Raw genomic sequence first — 20,972 nt, 5'->3', positions numbered from 1 at the left:
AGCTGAGACAAGCCTTCTTTGGCATGCGGGAAATGGTTGCCATTGGGAGCCAGAGACAGAAAAGACACAAACGTTTGTTTGTTTTATTCTGCTCCAAGGCCACCGTCCAACTTCTTGCTTCTTTTCCTTCTCAGATTCCCTTGCACAGCCTCAGTTGGGAGGTGCAATGACATACCGTATTTTCCCATGTATAAGACTAGGTTTCCCCCCTAAAAAATAATGTCAAAAATTAGAGGGTGTCTTATACACTGGGCCATCTCCACCCATTTTCTTAAATCTGAGTCCCCCAAAATAGGGGGTGTCTTATACATGGGGGCGTCTTATAGACGGAAAAATACGGTTCCCACCACTTTGACAATGGCTTGCATTGAGATGGCCAACTCAATGGTTTTGTGAAAATCAATAACTTCCATTGTTTTAGTAAGGGATACAGTGCTGGTTACATCTGAGGGGTGCTCTCTCTTTGTACTTGAATTCCACAATGAGAGGGTCTGGAAATCATAGAATCATAGAATCATAGAGTTGGAAGAGACCACAAGGGCCATCGAGTCCAACCCCCTGCCAAGCAAGAAACACCATCAGAGCACTCCTGACATATGGTTGTCAAGCCTCTGCTTAAAGACCTCCAAAGAAGGAGACTCCACCACACTCCTTGGCAGCAAATTCCACTGTCAAACAGCTCTTACTGTCAGGAAGTTCTTCCTAATGTTTAGGTGGAATCTTCTTTCTTGTAGTTTGGATCCATTGCTCCGTGTCCGCTTCTCTGGAGCAGCAGAAAACAACCTTTCTCCCTCCTCTATGTGACATCCTTTGATATATTTGAACATGGCTATCATATCACCCCTTAACCTCCTCTTCTCCAGGCTGAACATGCCCAGCTCCCTTAGCCGTTCCTCATAAGGCATCGTTTCCAGGCCTTTGACCATTTTGGTTGTCCAGGTCACTGGAAAAATGGCTGGACAACTTGGACCCTCTTATGTACTTTCTAACGGAACTGGCTAATCTTGCCCTGTGTTGAAATTGTGTTTTTTTCCACTGTTCATTCTTACAGGCAGATTAAAAGGGATTGATGCTGAAGCCAAGGGCTTTATAACGGCACGAGCAGAAGCAAATTAACATACAGGAGTCTTTGAAGTTTTATTTCCCCTAGAGATAATCCTTATGTTTTGAAATCATGACATTATATTGGTGATATTTTCTCATTTGGGATGGTGATACTACTAGGTTAAATTCTTTCTTTCTTTTTAACTGACAGTCTCAGAGACTCCAGGATCAGATTTGAAATATATTTCAGTGAAACAAATTGAAATTATCTGCACATTAAGAGCATTAGTAAGACAGGAAAATTACAGAACTGTGAGAAAGAAAACCTACAGATTATAACACTTTCCTGAATTTTCAAAGTTCACAACCTAGACTTATAAAGAGAAAAATATTGTAGGTTGATTTTGAGAAAACATAGGAATTGTGCGGAGGGGTCACACACAAAGAAGACAGAAATGGAGACTATTCAAATTATATCATCCTTAAAACACTCCCAAAAGCCCAAATAAATTTCTGCTCCAAATAAAGCACGGGTGGGTGACACAACAGAATGACATAGTGGCGAGTATTGAACAAACCGCAAATATAACTGACACACAAGTGGTGGTGGCAGACAGGTGGACCTGCAGAAGGTTCATGCCCCCAAAGTCCAATACTACGCAGGAAATTGTAATCTCCTGGGGATGGTTAAAGAACGTTACCAAGTGGAAGACCTGAGAACCAGTGGAAGACCTGAGAACCTAGTGGAAGACCTGAGAACCTAGTGGAAGACCTGAGAACCAAGTGGAAGACCAGAGAACCAAGTGGAAGACCTGAGAACCACTTTAGCAACGATCTTCTGCAGAGGGGTATGGAGTGATCGCTCGGCAGAAGACCTGTTAGCCTTGGGTATCGTCTGTAAACAAGACCTCAAGGTTCCCTCATCATGGGGTATTATTGGAGGCATCTATACACACAAATTAGGGACGCGGGGGGGCGCTGTGGTTTAACCACAGAGCCTAGGACTTGCCGATCAGAAGGTCGGCGGTTTGAATCCCCATGACGGGGTGAGTTCCCATCACTCTGTCCCTACTGTTGCCAACCTAGCAGTTCAAAAGCACGTCAAAGTGTAAGTAGATAAATAGGTACCACTCCGGCGGGAAGGTAAACAGCGTTTCCGTGCGCTGCTCTGGTTCACCAGATGCGGCTTAGTTCTGCTGGCCACATGACCCGGAAAAACTGTCTGCAGACAAACGTCAGCTCCCTCAGCCAATAAAGCGAGATGAGCGCCGCAACCCCAGAGTCGTCCGTGACTGGACCTAACGGTCAGGGGTCCCCTTTACCCTTTTATACACACAAATTATTCAATAAAACCACAGCCTCCTCTGGAGCTGGAAGGTGAGCATCCAGAAAATTGCCCGGGTAAGTACGGGAACCTACTAGAAAAATCCATACATCTGCACATATACAGATGCAATATTTGAGGGGCGTGGCGACCCGATGATGATTTTTAAAAAATAAAATTGTTTTGTGGGAATATATCTGCTTTTCAGGAGAATCCCATTTTTGCCTACAAAATGAACAACATATAAGTCATATTCAGTAATACTAGTTTAAATGGTAGAAGGAAAACAGTAATTTTGCCAAGAGTAGGGCAGCCCCTGAGATACAGAATAGATTATACCATTGCACATCCTTTTTGTAAATACTTAATGTGAGTTGTGACTCCCGTGCAAAGCCATGTTGTGTCTTGCCTCATCATTCCCCGTCTAGTTGAAACTGCAGAGTGCACTTGTTGAGTTCTCAACAAATTTAAAGTTCTCTGCAAATCAAACTTAGGCCAAATCCAATATAGCATTTTCAAGGCCATGACTGAATTTATCACGGCAAGCTGCCAGAAGGTTAATTTAGCTTTACCCTACCCCCAAAAGACAAGCCTTTTAGTGTGTGTGTGTGTGTGTGTGTGAGAGAGAGAGAGAGAGAGAGTGAGTTTTTGAGGAGGGAGACCCCCCAACAGGGACAAGGGTTCAAGTCCCACATTTGTCAAAAGATTCCTGCATTGCAGTGGGTTGGACAACATGATCCTTGTGGGCCCTTCCAACTCAATTCTATGATTCTATGAATGCAAAATACAAGCTGCAGAACTGCACCAGACAAGAAATCCGTGGGCTGGCTTATGCAAACCAGTTAAGAGCAAAGCCATTCACAGACAAAGCTACTGATTGCTGGTGATTATAGAGCATCAAGGAAGGGTCTTGGGTCTGCAGAAAACTAGGGGTTGCCAAGGTGACGGGAGGGGTGTCAGGCGATAGGAAAAAGTGTCATCTTGCAGAAGGCTTGGGTTTTGGGAGAGGTGCACTGGGAAGAAGGAGGACAAAGGCCAGACCTCCATGAGCTGCTGGACAGGCTAGAACTCTGTGCGGGGCCCAGATGTCAGTACAGTGGTACCTCTGGTTGCGAACGGGATCCGTTCTGGAGCCCTGTTCGCAACATGAGCAGAACGGAACCCGCGTCTACAGGTCGCAATTCGCCGCTTCTGTGCATGCATGTGACGTCATTTTGAGCATCTGCGCATGTGCGAGCGGCGAAACCTGGAAGTAACCCTTTCTGGTACTTCCGGGTTGCTGTGGGACGCAATCTGAAAAGACTTAACCTGAAGCAAACATAACATGTGGTATGACTGTGCAGTGGTACCTCGGGTTAAGAACTTAATTCGTTCTGGAGGTCTGTTCTTAACCTGAAACTGTTCTTAACCTGAAGCACCACTTTAGCTAATGGGGCCTCCCGCTGCCGCTGCGCCGCCCAATTTCTGTTCTCATCCTGAAGCAAAGGTCTTAACCCGAGGTACTATTTCTGGGTTAGCGGAGTCTGTAACCTGAAGCGTATGTAACCTGAAGTGTCTGTAACCCGAGGTACTACTGTACTATCTTGGCTCTGGCTGGAGGAGGCTGCACTACAAGACCGGGAGCCATGACTGACTGCTGCTTTGGAACGAAGCTTGCTGAACCTATGACGGAGGCAAAAAGAGACATTCTTGGGGTACAGTGGTACCTCTGGTTACGCACTTAATTCGTTCTGGAGGTCCATTCTTAACCTGAAACCGTTCTTAACCTGAAGTACCACTTTAGCTAATGGGGCCTCCCGCCATCACGCGATTTCTGTTCTCATCCTGAGGTAAAGTTCTTAACCCATGGTACTACTTCCGGGTTAGCGGAGTCTGTAACCAAAAGTTTGTAACCCAAGGTGTTTGCAACCTGAGGAACCACTGTATAACGTTCTGCATTCCCTCCACTGCAGACTTAACAGGTGTAAATATTGAGATAATCAACCATATTTCAGAAAGACACCAGTCTCTGCTATGCCTCCACCTTCCCAACACAAACACAGCCCTGCCTAAGCGCCGGGAACCCCTGGAATTTCGCACCACTCATGGAGACTGGGGTGGCTTCTAACTATATATATATCCCTGAAGAATTGCTTAAATTCATTCCCCCCCCAACCAGTAGCTGCGTTACAAATAAGTAATTTCCAGAAGCAAATCGTGTGACTGCATCAATGGAACAATTGATCCCTGGTCAGAAACAGGTTGAACTTTGGTAAGTTTTCCAGCTGAGACCTCTGCAAGGCTTTAGGGCCACCGATTGCTTGTTTGTTTACTTGCTATTTATCTTAAATATATATATTTGTATTATCGCTGTATCATAAAAATATATCACAGTGGTTTACAACAATATAAAAACATAGAACTTTCTTCCCCTGCTCCAAGGAGCCTTGAGCACAGAGGCAGTAGGTGGTGGAAGCTCACAAGATCATCCACCAAATCCAAATCCCTTCTGAGATCCAAAATAAATCCTCAGCTTGAAGCATATTAGCTACATTGGCACTAATATGCGGTCCCAGTACGTTTCCAAGCACAATTCAGGGTTGGTGCTGACCTTTAAAGCCCTAAACGGCACCGGCCCAGTATTCCTGAAGGAACATCTCCGCCCCCATCGTTCTGCCCGGACACTGAGGTCCAGCTCCGAGGGCCTTCTGGCGGTTCCCTCACTGTGAGAAGTGAAGTTACAGGGAACAAGGCTGAGGGCCTTCTCGGTGATGGCACCCACCCTGTGGAACGCCCTCCCAGCAGATGTCAAGGAAATAAACAACTATCTGACTTTTAGAAGACACCTGAAGGCAGCTCTGTTTAGAGAAATTTTAATGTTTGATGTTTTGTCGTTTTTTTAATATTCTATTGGGAGCCCCCCAGAGTGGCTAGGGAAACCCAGCCAGATGGGCAGGGTAGTAATAATGATAATGATAATAATAATAATAATAATAACCATCATCTCATCCACCTCCTTCCTGCAATATTTAACACATTCTCACCACCCATTTTCTCCTCTAGCTGCAACACAGTTAGTCCAAAGAGCAACCCAGTAATAGATGTTTGGTATCACTGGCTGCGAATCCATTTCAAAACTTGGCATTAAAATGAGGTCAATCTAAAGAGACCACAAGGCAATCAAGCAGAATGCTTCACAACTGGATACAAAGATCTAGAACTCTCTGGCATTCCCTCGGGGCTGACAATTCAAGGCTTACCAGTTATGCTTATAAACCAATGGCAAAAGCCTAAAACCATACCTATCCACATGTTGATCCTGTGACTTGCCTGGTGACAAAAGGCAAGATTAATCATTCAACATGAATCCAAGAGTCACAGGGAGACCACCAATTAATCACTGCCAAGAGTAGCATTTACGTCCCTTGTAAACAACAAATGAAACTGCAGCCCAAAGAAGAATTTCTACCAGCTGCTGAAAACATGCATTTATTTTTGTCATTTATACGCCATCCAATTAAACAGGTCCTCTTGGTGGTTCACACCTTCAAAATCAATAAAATAGGAATGGAATCAAAACGGAAATCAATCAGGACAAAAACTGAACCAGCACAAATAAAGTCCATATCACCTTATACAGACCAGGAAAAATAAGAACCACCCCTGTGTGGAATACAAACATTTACACATAATATGGAGCCTTGTGCAGTGGAGAGTGGAACTACTACAACACCTCATAAGTGAGGTCAGTCCTTGTAATAATGCCAGTGATAACAGATCCCAAACAAGCCCCAAAATACCGTATTTTTCGCTCTATAAGACACACCAGACCACAAGAAGCACCTAGTTTTTGGAGGAGGAAAACAAGAAAAAAAATATTCTGGATCTCAGAAGCCAGAACAGCAAGAGGGATCGCTGCGCAGTGAAAGCAGCAATCCCTCTTGCTGTTCTGGCTTCTGGTATAGCTGCACAGCCTGCATTCTCTCCATAAGACGCACACACATTTCCCCTTACTTTTTGGGAGGGAAAAAGTGAGTCTTATAGAGCAAAAAATACAGTAATAATCAGATTCTTGACTAAAGGGGGAGACTGAGGCTAAGATTTAGCAAAGTTCATTTTGCCTGTATTTTTCTCTTAGCCTTCTTCCAAGCATCTCAAACATGAAAAGCTTCCCGTGGTTTACACCCTTCTTACTCTCTCCTTTGTTTCTCATTACTTTAACTGAAGTATTTTTTTAAAAAGGTGTATTGTCATTTAAAAAAACAAAAGCAAAACAGACTAGTGTAGGTGGAGAGGCTGTTGCTGCCTTTATTCATCTCGACTTCTTCTTCTGCCACTTCCTGGTTTCGAATGAAAGGGAGAGGAACTGCAACCAAGAATTACCGAATTTTTCACTCCATAAGACGCACACACATTTCCCCTTACTTTTTAGGAAGGAAAAAGTGAGTCTTATAGAGCAAAAAATACGGTACATTTACCCCCCCCCCCCGGAGTACAAGCTGGAACAGGAAGTGGGTGCGCTTCATGTTCCCATTGTTGCCACTTCTTTAGCCTTGCGATGAATGGGGCACTTCACATCTCTCCTGACTCCAAGCAAACCAACAAAGAAGGCGCTATATACCAGATATATTCTGTTTATATTTTGGGAGGTTTTTCTTTCAGAGCTTTCCCCAAGTGGGATATAGATCTGGCGGACTGGTTCCAAATAACGCTGCAACTCAGAGAACGTGACGGATGCATACAAGGCAAAGAATGAGCCTGGTCTGCTTCAAACCTGTTAAATTGCAACCCACTTGGGACAGAATACCCTTCGTGGGGTCAGTAATGTAGCCAAACTGTGCTGAGTCCATGAATGCTTTCACCCAAGAATTATTACGCTGCTAACTCACCCTTAAACGATTGCCTCTCGAGATCCGAGTCCAGGTGAATTGGAGGAACCAGGTAGGAAACTTGGCCGTGGTGTACCTGCCCTGTGGAAAAACAAAATGGATGAACGTCTAGTATTTCAATGTGAACTGTTGGTAGAGATTAATAAACCAGAGGAGGACTATAGCACACCAGAGAAATAATATAAGGCATCAATCTATTTTAACAGGTCTGGATAAACTGAATATCCCTGAAAAGGGACTTTCAGAAACACACAAAATGTCTTAATCAACTAATTTAGGTAAACAAAGAAAATGCAAATGGAATAAGCAGAGCCCGCTACTTGCATTTCAACTAAAAGCAACAACAAAAGGGGAAAATTCCTCAACTAAAGTTGGAAAATGATACAGTCAAAACTTTGGGGAAGAAGTCGGTAGAATCCTTAAAATATTAGTCTATATTATAGAAATCAAATAACCTCAATAAAGGAGTAATATTGAAGTTTATATCTGAAATAAATATTCCAAAATTAACTGAGGGAGATCAGGAACTATTGAATGAGCCCACCTCTAACAGGGAAATACTACCAGTCATTAAGGCTTTGAATGAGAATATGGTGCTAGGCTGTGAAAGTTTATCATCAATCTATAAAATCTTTCATGATTTCGTACAGACCTATATCACCGCTGAACAACGACTAGAAGATATTCACTGGCATTTCGGCAAAAAGATCAAATGGTATAAATACATACAACAAGATCAAAGAGGGATTTTATGGAAGGGAAATATTAGGGACATAACAAAAACACAACATACCGTAGACTAAAAATTGTTTCGTTTTTTATGTGTTTTGTGATTTAGCATATATTATTTGTAGGTTCATTAGTTTGTCATATTCTTTTATGATTTTGTGTGTTATATTGGCTTAACACCAAACCAGTTATTGTGTACGCTACTACTGTGCAAATTCCAATTTTCGGTGTTTTACAATTCCTATTTTGGAAATACGATGTTTGTTTTCCTTGTATAAAAATTAATATAGAATATTAATTTAATAGAAAAAAAGAAAGGAAGACACAGGTCTGCCCACTATCAGCTATGTTATCAATCTTGGTTTAAGAAACCCTGACAATTAATACAAGTGATAAGGAAACAGAAAGGGATACTTTTATTTTAAAAAATGTCAAACATATTAAAGAAGATACAGATAATGTTGTTCTGGCATTAACCAAACCAGCTATCATTAAACAAAAGAAAAAACACCAATGAAATATTTGGAAAGAAGCGGAAAAAAAAAAAAAAGCAGATTTATATGTATGCATTCCCAATTCTCAGCAACTGATGACCTTTCACCAAACCGGCCATTTTAGTTCGATAAGCCTTTGACTGATAGGCAGACTTGTAAATATGTTGCAACAGGTTTAAAGTGATTGCTTATATTGATTGTGTTGGTGTTTTACCAACATTATTTTTATGCTACACAGCATTATAGAATTGGAAGTGACCTTCCCGCAGCACAGACATTTTTATTTCGGCACAGGAAGGGAACACAAAGGCAATCTTGTTCAATTCTCTTGGGATGGGGGAAAATTCAGTGTGCAGAGCATGGAGGCTATTGGCTTGCGAATCTGGTTAGACTTTTCTGTTGCAGTCACACACGCGAAGGTGCTACTTGTGGAAAAACAGCGAAGTGTTTATTATAGGAAGTCTATGACCTGGGTGCCGGGACGCGGGTGGCGCTGTGGGTTAAACCACAGAGCCTAGGACTTGCCAATCAGAAGGTTGGCGGTTCAAATCCCAATGATGGGGTGAGCTCCTGTTGCTTGGTCCCAGCTCCTGCCAACCTAGCAGTTCGAAAGCATGTCAAAGTGCAAGTAGATAAATAGGTACCACTCTGGCGGGAAGGTTAACGGCCTTTCCGTGCACTGCTCTGGTTCACCAGAAGTGGCTTAGTCATGCTGGCCACATGACCCGAAAGCTGTATGCCGGCTCCCTCGGCCAGTAAAGCGAGATGAGCGCCGCAACCCCAGAGTCGGTCATGACTGGACCTAATGGTCAGGGGTCCCTTTACCTTTACCCTTTTATGACCTGGGTGGGATAGATACTTTTTAGAGTTCTAAAGTACACCGAGGTGCACAAAACAAAGGTGGCCATGCTTGCCCGCTTGGAGAGATCAATCCAAGATGATTTCGTAATTTGAGTCCCGCAGGGAAGTGTGAGAGGGAGGTGGAATTTAGAGAGGATGCAGCCTGAGAATATCGGTCTCAAGATCAAGGGACAGGTCAGCACAGATATATATATATATATATATATATATATATATGCTTTCGTAGATTTTCACGGGTACAGGAATGCAGGTTTTGGTGTCCTCGGGTGTCTTCCCGTGTAAAAGTTGGGGTGTCTAGGCGACGTTTCGACGAGGTCTCACTCGTCATCTTCAGGCTGGTGCTTTCGGCTTCTTGTTACTGGAACAGAGCAGGATCTCAGTGTTTGAGTTCCTATAAATACTGTTGAGGGGGTGTGGTGTATAGCCTCCAATGTTCTGGGCATGCCAATGGATACCAGCAAAACAGGGTTACGAAGCTAATCCAAAAAGAAACACCCCCCAAAAACCAAGACACAGAAGAAAACAATGGCATGGCCCTCCTTCCTTATATCAAGGGCACTACAGATAAAATTAGCAAAATCCTCCATAAACACAATATCAAAACAGCCTTTTGCACCAACCAAAAAATAGCCAATATCCTCAGAAACCCCAAGGATAAAATCCAGTTGGAAAACCAAGGGGTCTATGAAATACCCTGCAAAGTCTGCCCAGCCACGTACATTGGACAAACAAACAGACGAATAAATGCACGTATCGCAGAACACAAGAATGCCGTCAAAAAAGAAGAAAAAACTTCCTCTCTTTTCCAACACATGAAAGAAACAGGACACGAAATTAATTTTGCAGATTCCAAATTGCTCTTTAACATGGAACATCACCACAAGAGAATAATCATGGAAGCCATCGAGATAGAGAAACACCCTCACAACATGAACAAGCGTGACGACACATCCCGCTTGCCAGACATCTGGAAATTAGCCCTCCCCACAAAAACTGACACCAGATCCAGAGGCACACAGAACGCCATCACCAATCAACCACACCAGACCCAAACCCAGACCCTCTCCACAGATAAATTACAGACACCATCCAGTAGCCAAACCATGGAGGCACCTCCGGATGCTGCACCCCCCTGCAATCCCTACACAGATCTGGCTGACACAAGCCACAAAACCACAGCTCGCCCCTATACACGAAGCCAAGCCAGAGCACAACTAAGTGCAGTACAGCCATCTTCTCAGAAAAACTCTTCACAAAGTTCAAGAGGTCAAGACACAAAGACTTTAGCAACTAATCCACACCTAATGACCCACCTAAGTGGTACTCAGGATATCACTCAAGAAATCACTCAGGATATCCCTCAAGTAATTAAGGAACAAAAGAAGAAAAGGCACACTAGCCTGGGAACTTCCTCTCTGCCCAGAACATTGGAGGCTATACACCACACCCCCTCAACAGTATTTATAGGAACTCAAACACTGAGATCCTGCTCTGTTCCAGTAACAAGAAGCCGAAAGCACCAGCCTGAAGATGACGAGTGAGACCTCGTCGAAACGTCGCCTAGACACCCCAACTTTTACACGGGAAGACACCCGAGGACACCAAAACCTGCATATATATATATATATATATATTTAAGCCTCAGAGGCAGTGTAGGAACCTGGAGCTCCCTTACTGTGTTTTAACCCCATGCAAACTTTTATTTGAAAGCTGAGCTGCACCTCGACTTCCAACAAATCCCGCCCATTGCAGGAAACCCACTCCTGATAAGTGGCCAGCCAACCTCTCCTTTAAAAACTTCTAACAAAGGAATGTCCATCACTTTAAGACAGGGGTCAGCAAGGCTTAACTTGCCTGGCCAGCAGACGCGATTTCCAGCATCTGTGCATGCACAGACACGATTTCCAGAGCCGTGGAAGCGAGTCCCGCACTGTGCCAGGACTCACCAAGTGGGTGGCTCGGTTTGGGGACAGCTTGTGGTCCGGTAAAATGACCCCCCTGGGCCGCTTGTGGCCCCTGGGCCTTAGGTTGCCGAGCCCTGATTTAGGAGGTTCCTCTGTCCTCAAACAGTGACAGTCAACACTCAAGGCTGTTTGTTGCTTAGATCAGTAGCAGATAGAATAGTTAAATGGTTTTTTATTAGGAGGGGCCCTTCTCCTAGGACCCTTCACCATCTTACAAGTGCACTGAAATATAATTACCAACAATGCCAATACCACTCTTATCCCTGTTGCGTCAGAAGCAACCGTAATCTCCCACTGTTTAACCTCCTTTACAGGAGGATTCTTCTAGCAATATAGGAAGGCTTAGATGCTTAAGAAGGCATGTGTAGGTGCATACAAAGGGATGAGATCCCATTGCTCGGTCCCTATTCCTGCCAACCTAGTAGTTCGAAAGCACATCAAAGTGCAAGTAGATAAATAGGTACCGCTCCGACAGGAAGGTAAACGGCGTTTCCGTGTGCTGCTCTGGTTCGCCAGAAGGGGCTTAGTTCTGCTGGTCACATGACCCGGAAGCTGTACGCTGGCTCCCTTGGCCAATAAAGCGAGATGAGTGCCGCAACCCCAGAGCCATCTGTGACTGGACCTAATGGTCAGGGGTCCCTTTACCTTTACCTTAGGTGCATACATGTTTGTGTCCGCATGTCTGGTTGCAGTGTATGAGCACGTGGTTGTGGAGCATGCGCATCTCTGCATATGAATAGCTGCAGGGTGCACAGAGGCAGTTGCATGGGAAGGTGGTAGCCATGATCATTTCCCCCCCGTATGTGATGACATGGACCAGCTGGAGTGTTGGGGGGCTCCAGCTGGGGAACCCCCAAGGGAAAGCGGCTCAGAGCCAGGGGATTGGTGGTGGGACAATGATAAGTGGTCAGGGGGAGAAGAGGGAGCAGGCTGGGAAGAGGAGGGGTCAGACGCTGACGATATAACATGGCTTAGTTAGCTGGGAGAGTCTGTGGCAGAGATCAGTTCCAAAGTGGAGGCTGGAGTGGAGAAGGGCCAAGAGGCAGGATGATGATGATGATGATACCGCCCTATACCCGGAGGTCTCAGGGTGGTTCACAGAACAAAATCAAAATATAAAACCACAATATACATAATCAAAATAAAAACAACCCAATAACCCCCCCCCCAAGAACCACATTTTACAAGGGCATAGGATGTCAATCAAATCAACCAAAGGCCTGGTTAAAAAGGAACTATTATTATTCATTATTTCTTGTGAATAAGCCAGGGGGTCTCCCCCTCCTGCTGCCACCAGCTCCCTTTCCCTCTGGTCTCCCAGAACCAGAAGAGGTGTGAAGAGGGAGAAGCAAAGCAGGCATGCATGGCAAAGGAGTCTCAGATTGCTTGGGAAGGACCCAGGAGACTTAGGGAACTGTGGGGTGGCAGGGACCTTCAGTCCCCACGACTGCCTCATAGGGGCAAGATCTACCAGGACAAGTAGATGTGCTCACTAGACCCAGCCTCTTGAGTTTACCTTGGATAAAGAGTTAACTTCACTGATGCCGTGTGATTTATTGATGACCTGCTCCTGACAGCTGCTCCTGACATGTGTCCACAGGCCCAGAAAGGTTAGTGACCCCTCATCTAACCACAGCACCACACTGAAATATTCCACAAGTAAGGGAATAGGCCTTGCACATAGTTTCCACCAGGCTCCCTCTGCAAGCACTGGGATACTAGCAAAATTCTCACTTCAAAATTTAAACTGGGCAGGTGACTCCTGAGTCTGAAAAATATGTCTGCTTCCTTGCAGAAGCAATATTGGCATGTTTTTGCCTCTGTTTTATTTTAAAATTAATAATATACATGTATCTACCATGAGACCAATTAATGACAGTCCGATAAAAAACATGAGAGTAGTGGATAATTGATAGATGGTAAACCTTGTTGCAATAAGCAGTTATTTTCAAGGCTCAGAACCACGGCAAAGTTTCTTATTTTGTTAAATACATAATTTCAGTTCCCCAGTGTGATAGAGAAAGAGCTGTAGGCAGAAACTTATTTGCATTAAAAATATGCAGTTATCACTCACCGGTTTTCCATAACAATTTACACTGCTGTTAATCTCTTTTCTATACAGGTTAAGTTAATGATACGTAGATTGTGGTAACAGTTAGAGTAACCTTCCTATTCCAAATAATATTTGTGCTATAATAAAAAGAGTTACTTCCTCTTGTGAGGCATATTGGAAGTAATTAATATTGTTCCCCACTGAAATGTGTTGTTGTTGCTCTAAGCTGTTTCCCAGTGAGCAGCATCTCGAGCGCGGACCTGCTGTCGTTGTAGCTGGTATTTTTAAAAAACGACTTTCAGAAATGTCCCACATACAACCACTTTTGTGGGCTATAATGCATTCATAATGCACTGAAAAATAATGTCTGCAAGAAATCTGCTGTAATGTATTCCTTGGCACCGCGGTTGCTTTTGAAATTAGCAGCACCAGGTAGGAGATGCATTAATTACTTCACTACCTTGACAGAATAATCAACCAAAAGCTCAGGAATTCAAATTCCAGCTTTGCTTGTACACTTTGCTTGTACGTTTCCGGGCACAAGTCAAAGTGTTGGTGCTGACCTTTAAAGCCCTAAGCAGCCTCGGTCCAGTATACCTGAAGGAGTGTCTCCACCCCCATCGTTCTACTCGGACACTGAAGTCCAGCACCGAGGGCCTTCTGGCGGTTCTCTCAGTGCGAGAGGCCAAGGTACAGGGAACCAGGCAGAGGGCCTTCTCGGTAGTGGCACCCGCTCTGTGGAACACCCTCCCACCAGATGTCAAAGAGAACAACAACTACCAGACTTTTAGAAGACATCTGAAGGCAGCCCTGTTTAGGGAAGCTTTTAATGTTTGATGTATTACAGTATTTTAATATTTTTTTGGAAGCTGCCCAGAGTGGCTGGGGAAGCCCAGCCAGATGGGCGGGGTATAAATAATATAATATTATGATTATGATTATTACTTATTTTGGCTCGTTGGCACCCTCTGCCTCAAGAGACAATGGAGTGTGCCTCTGGGGTGAAGTCAAACTGCTGTGTTAGCAAAGTGACCTCCCTGGGGCACAAGCCTGGGCAGTGCATATGGAGGTCCTGGGTTGCCCAGACGACAAGACCTCTGTCTCGGCCTCACTGATGTGACCCAAAAGTAGAGCAATATTTGGCACCAGCTTGGCTGTAGGAGTTGCCGGAAGGAGGTGTATTAAGATGCTATCCAACCGCCTTAGGGACTCCATTCCAGATTTGTGTAGGGTTTACTCCTTAGCCTTTTCTTCTCCTGAAGATATCCCACAAGGCAGTGGAGGTTTAGGATCCGAGTTTTCCTTCTCCTAGATGGGCTACTTTCCCAGGTTGATGAGCCCAATCTGCCCCTCACTTTCCTCTAAACACGTGCAGAAACCACCTCCTTGACCACTGGACTCACTACTGGTCTCATCTACTCAGTCCGCTGGGTCCCATCTTTGCATGCAGGGGAAGTCCCTAACTCACCGAGGGTTCGAGACCCATTGCCTACCTTCACCTGGTTTAGCTGGCCGGTCAAAGCTGTTCCCAGGATGTGGCTGCTGTTGCATGCTGACAGCTTTTAGGAGCCACAGGCAAGAACTGAGTTCAGGGTGGGGACCAAAGGTGAACAAACTACTTCAGAAGGAGCAAGACATGTCCCTCACCAGAGGTGCTACCCCTCCCCTAGCACCCCATACGGTGACTCAGTTATCATGATCCTGTAAGCCAGCCTTTCTCAACCTGTGGGTCCCCAGATGTTGTTGAACTACAACTCCCATCACCCCTAGCTAGCAAGGCCAGAGCTCAGGGATGATGGGAGTTGTAGTCCAACAACATCTGGGGACCCACAGGTTGAGAACCGCTGCGTGTAAACTATCAGTTTAGAACTTTTGAATAAACCTTGTTCTCACATGTTCTTTACACACACAAACCACTTTAAATTCTTCTTTCTTCCTGGTTTTTTTTTCACATCCCAGCAGGCTACAGGCAAATCTAAAGAGAAACAGGAAGCCGCTGTGTGAAAGATAAGGGGGTGAGAGCCCCGAAAAGCCTATGATCCTCTTAAGAAACCAAGGTGTGATTGACGCATGAACCATGTTTCAAATTTTAGACATAAGGTTTGAGGGCATTAGGCATTTAGGGGTCACCCAAAGAGCTGCTTCTCCTTCCCAGACATCAATGATAATTGGTTCCAGTTTCCAGCTGATCTGGGCCAGAAGAGCTGAAGGGAGGTGCACTCTGATCCCATCGATGGGCCAGAGGACTAAGGGCCAGTGGTAGGTTGCACCCCCTGCCTCCCAGGAAGAGAGTCACAGCAAGGAGAAGATGAGCCTGGCCTCATCATTGTCCAGAGAAGGAGGAGCTGCGGGTCATTTGCTTCCACCCTCGTCTCTGCTAGAAAGAACGTTCAGTTGCCCTATGACTGCAGAACTGGAGGGAAACCTGCCTTGGCCCCATCCATCAGCTGGGGAACAAAGGATGGTGGAGTTCTCTTGGTTACAGATGGGGTTTTGCGTGGTTGGTTTTGTATCATTGCAGCCTACTGTAAGCCACATTGGTGTTCATTTGATCAATAGGCGGGATGTAAAACAAGAAAGAAAGAAAGAAAGAAAGAAAGAAAGAAAGAAAGAAAGAAAGAAAGAAAGAGATGAATGTCACCTGGAACTTCTCGCAAACATTTCCTAAATAATACCACTGAATATTCCATTTCAGGACTGGATGTATTTCTGAGACCTGAACAAATCTGGTCAAAGCTGGAGAATGTTTATTGTGTTTTTTATCTCCTAAGAAGATTCTATTATCATCAGTTACTTGCTGGAAATGTAAGGAAAATGAAGGAACATTCTACCACCTCTGGTGGACTTGCCCTAAGGTGAAGGCCTTCTGGGAAATGATATATAATGAGTTGAAAAAGGTATTTAAGTATACCTTCACCAAGAAACCAGAGGCCTTCCTCCTGGGCATTGTCGACCAGAAGGTGCTAAAGAAAGATAGAACATTTTTCATGTATGCGACAACAGCAGCAAGGATATTACTTGCTAAGAATTGGAAAACTCAAGATCTACCCACACTGGAAGAATGGCAGATGCAACTGATGGACTATATGCAACTGGCGGAGATGACTGGCAGAATCCGAGACCTGGGAGAAGAAAGGATGGAAGAAGATTGGAAGAAATTTAAGACTTACTTACAAAAATATTGTGATTTAATGGAATGTTAAGAAGGATGCTTGGTTATAAATAATTGGCCATCACTAAAATAGATCAGGAATTGATGATAAGAGAGATTAAGAGAAACAAATTTGCAGGAGAACTATCTTATTGTAATTAAATAAGCGGTCACAAAATTTGGAAATAAGATGATAATTTGCTTGACAAAAATTTATTAATGATGTAAATGGGAGCGGGAGGCATGAGGAAGCTCAAGGATGATATGAAATTTTGTTAAACAAAGCAATACTGTTTATTATTATTGGATTTTTTTTCTGTAAAAATCTTAATAAATATCTATTAAAAAAAATAAATATTATCATCAGTTACTACTATTTTAGTCCATGGCCTGGGGTGTGTGTCTAAAAATGGGGTGGCTGTTACCATCTGGGATGTCTCTTTTTTAATAGACTACATCCCTAGTTCCCTTCATGGATCACTGCCTTGTCGTGGTGAAGGGGCTTGAATAGCTCCAAGAAGCTTTGAGTTTTTCTGTGCAGGGCCACCCAAGATGGACAGGTCATAGCTGAGAGTTTAGACTAAATGTGATTCCACCTGGAGAAGGAACTGGCAAACCACTCCAGTATTTTGCCAAGAAAACTCCAGGAAAACTTTTATGGACATAAAAAAGGAGAAGCTTTGAGAAGAAAGAGAGAGTTTCCAAGGCATGGTCTGGTTCATGGGGTCACAGAGAGTCGAACACAGCTAAGACGACTAAACAACCACAAAAAACAAGAAAATTAGCCATCACTGGCTATCAGCAAAAAGTAGCTTTCACTGAAAATACACCTGAATGGTGCAAAGAAAAGCCAAAAATATGTAAGACCCAGTTTGGGGCTATACGTTTCCCACCTTTGCCCAATTTAAATCCAAGAGGGCCCAAGGTGACCAAAGACGATACATAATCTATTGAGATAATTTCTGAGAGCATCACTGAAAAGATGCACAATAGACGCCGCAAAATCTGTAGAAGGCCTGTAAAACGTGCCCCAGCTCTTAAGCAGTTCTGATGTGAGTGGGACTCTCATATGCAAATCATTCACCCAGCCCTGAAATGCTGTCCTTTCTAAACTGGGGTTATATTTCTGATGAAGCTATGGACATATCAAATCAAATCCCTTTATTGGCATCACAACAGAAAACATTTCAGGTCACTGGGATAATTAAAAGGACAAGGGTGACGCTGTTGAGGTCATGAGGTCACACTGGGATTGTGTGCACTTAGATATTCTGCTTCGCCCTGTCTGATCCCTGAAAGGATGGTTTGTTGGGAACCCTTCCGGGTAAAACTGTGGCTAAAAAGGAAGCTATTAAAACAGTGATATCTGTGTCCCGATCTGCTATAGACATATTTCTTGCCATTGTAAGAATAATGTTTGGCCATCCAGAATAAGAAAAGGGTAAGTCGAGCTAAAAAGTAGAGACATCACCTTGCCAACAAGGTCCGTATAGTTAAAGCTATGGTAGTGATGTATGGAAGCGAAAGCTGATCGCCGAAAAATTGATGCTTTTGAATTCTGGTGCTGGAGGAGACTCCTGAGAATCCCATGGACTGCAAGAAGATCAAACTGATCCATTTTGAAGGAAATCAGCCCTGAGTGCTCACTGGAAAGACAGATCCTGAAGCTGGGGCTCCAAGACTTTGGCCACCTCATGAGAAGAGAAGACTCCCTGGAAAAGACCCTGATGTTGGGAAAGATGGAGGGAACAAGAAGAAGGGGACGACAGAGGATGAGATGATTGGACAGTGTTCTCAAAGCTACCAGCATGAGTTTGACCAAACTGCGGGAGGCAGTGGAAGACAGGAGGGCCTGGCGTGCTCTGGTCCAGGGGGTCACAAAGAGTCGGACACAGCTAAACGACGAAACAACAACAACAAGTCGAGCTATGTCTTTTTAGTCGCAAAGAGAATGAGAAGTCTTTTGTTTCTGGTATTTACTTTAAGAGGCATTTTAGTTCTCTAATGGGCATTTTAGTTTTGAAACAAGAAGATTAACTAATTCTCAAATCAATGACAGAAAAGCAGAGGACCTGAGAGGTTTTCCTCCGACTCGTCAGCCGGTGGATAGCCGAGTATGCCTCTAATGCAAAACTTGCCTTTATCTCTTTCACATCCCATTCTGACTTTAATCATGACGCTCTTGCAGGCGGCACTGCAGTGCCATCGAGGAACAAGTGATATAATCCCCAAATGGATATCTCATCTTCTCATTCTGGTTTCCTTTTCTCTCCCTTCATCTCCTTTCTGTAAGTGAGACACCCCCGTGTGAGCACGATGGGGGCTGCACAGTTGACTTACTCAGGAAATAGAGGCTGTAATTGTGTATCAAAGATCACTGATGGGATTCTCCCCCCCAGGCACAAACAGGGGGTGGGAAGAAGGGTGAACGGGAGACGAGGGAAAACTGAAACAAATACTTCATTTGGGGGCAGGAACGATTCTAAGAAGACAAAGCAACAAGAATAGCATGGGGACAATTATTCCCTCTAATTCTAAGGGTAGAAATGCTAAGATTCTGTCAATTAAAATGTCCTGCTGTTATAGCTTAGTCTGTGGACCCTAAGGGTGTGGGATTCACTCGTGATTTCTGGATAAATTGCTTCAACCCACACCAATATATAGGCATCATAGAACTATACTGTATTTTTTGCTCTATAGGACACACTTTTCCCCTCCAAAAATGAAGGGGAAATGTGTGTGCGTCCTATGGAGCGAATGCAGGCTTTCGCTGAAGCCTGGAGAGCGAGAGGGGTCGGTGCGGATAGCAGCCTGAAGCCCGGGGAGTGAAGCGCTGCACTCCCCAGGCTTCAGGGATCTATCTGCAAGCTCCGGGAGCGGCGGCGAGGTTGCACGCAATCTTGCCGCCGCTCCTGGACCTGTTCTGGGGGCTGGGGTCAGGCCCGCCCCAGCCCCGCGGCTAAAAACGAAGCCAAGACAGCGAACGGGATACATCCCACTCGGTGTCTTGGCTTCTGCCAAAGCCACGCGCAGCTTCTCCCAGCTGGAGAGGTTGATTGCGGCTAAAGAGGAAGCCAAGACAGCCAGCGGAATGGATCTTGCTCGCTGTCTTGGCTTCTTTGCTATTTGGGGCTGGGGGGAAAAATAATTTTATTTCTTTATTTCCCCCCCTAAAAACTAGGTGCACCCTATTGTCCGGTGCGCCCTATGGAGCAAAAAATATGGTAAACACTCATCAGCCAGGAAGATGTTGATGACAATTGCCGCCTCTTCACGCTAAGGTCTCCTAAATATCCTTGCACCAGTGGTTTAGACTATCGTGCCAATGTAGTGTCACTAAAAAACCCGCAGCACAGATTAAAAACTGGGTTAAGTTCTGGAACATGCTGGGACGAAGGTTTACTTGAAATCCTATGATCATCTATCTCATCCCCAACAACGATGTCACACTGAAGGAACTTTGATGGTGCGGTTCATAAATCTAATAATAAATGTCTACCCCCAGCTTGATACTGGAAATCCAGAGTAAGATCATCCACAAAAGACACACAGATCTCTGGTGTCATGGAAGCGGAGTAATGGTGGGAGGAACCAGCTGGGGAAACCCCAAGGGAAGAAGGCTCAGAGTGCGGGGAGTGGTGGTGGGACATCAGTGAGTGGTCACAGAGAGAAGACTGGGGAAAGGAGGTGCCAGAAGCTGAAGGGGTAACAAGGCTTGGTGAGCTGGGAGAATCTGTGGCAGAGAGAAGGTCAGAATCAGATACAGAAGCTGAAGCTGGAGAGGAGGGAGGTCAAGAGGCAGAGATGAGTCAGGGTGGTGAAGAGTCGAGGGTGTTTCCCACTCTTGCTGCAACAAGCTCCCCTCCCCTGCTGACTCCAGAACCAGGAGAGGGAAGAAATGGGCAGAGCAAAGACAAGTTGCACACAGGTACAGTCTCTGATTGCTGGCAAGAAGCCCTGGAGAGGAAACTTAGGTGGCTGTAGGGAGGTGGGGCAACAAAGGTCCGTATAGTAAAAGCTCTGGTTTTCCCAGTAGTGATGTATGGAAGTGAGAGCTGGACCATCAAGAAGGCTGATCGCCAAAGAATGGATGCTTTTGAATTCTGGTGCTGGAGGAGACTCTGGAGAGTCCCATGGACTGCAAGAAGATCCAACCTCTTCATTCTGAAGGAAATCAGCCCTGAGTGCTCACTGGAAGGACAGATCCTGAAGCTGAGGCTCCAAGACTTTGGCCACCTGATGAGAAGAGAAGACTCCCTGGAAAAGACCCTGATGTTGGGAAAGATGGAGGGCACAAGGAGAAGGGGACGACAGAGGACGAGATGGTTGGATGGTGTTCTTGAAGCTACCAGCATGAGGGAGGCAGCGGAAGACAGGAGTGCCTGGCATGCTCTGGTCCATGGGGTCATGAAGAGTCGGACACGGCTAAACAACAACAGGGAGGTGGGGCAACTGATTTCATAGGACTTACAGGGCTGCTGTGC

The 20,972-nt window shown here is 44.9% G+C and overlaps 1 protein-coding gene across 13 annotated transcripts in view; it reads right to left on the bottom strand.

Moving 5' to 3' along the window:
* ADGRL3 (adhesion G protein-coupled receptor L3) overlaps positions 1 to 20,972 on the bottom strand; it is a 548,617-nt gene that overhangs the window by 191,186 nt on the left and 336,459 nt on the right. For all 13 annotated transcript variants that reach the window (XM_081893739.1, XM_081893730.1, XM_081893741.1 and 10 more), the window contains one exon: positions 7,237 to 7,317. In XM_081893739.1, coding sequence (XP_081749865.1) covers positions 7,237 to 7,317 — 81 coding nt within the window. The remainder of the gene's footprint in view (positions 1 to 7,236; positions 7,318 to 20,972) is intronic.

The sequence above is a fragment of the Podarcis melisellensis genome (assembly GCF_964234715.1).
Source record: "Podarcis melisellensis genome assembly, chromosome: 17".
Taxonomy (NCBI): domain Eukaryota; kingdom Metazoa; phylum Chordata; class Lepidosauria; order Squamata; family Lacertidae; genus Podarcis; species Podarcis melisellensis.
This window is presented reverse-complemented; position numbering and strand designations above follow the sequence as displayed.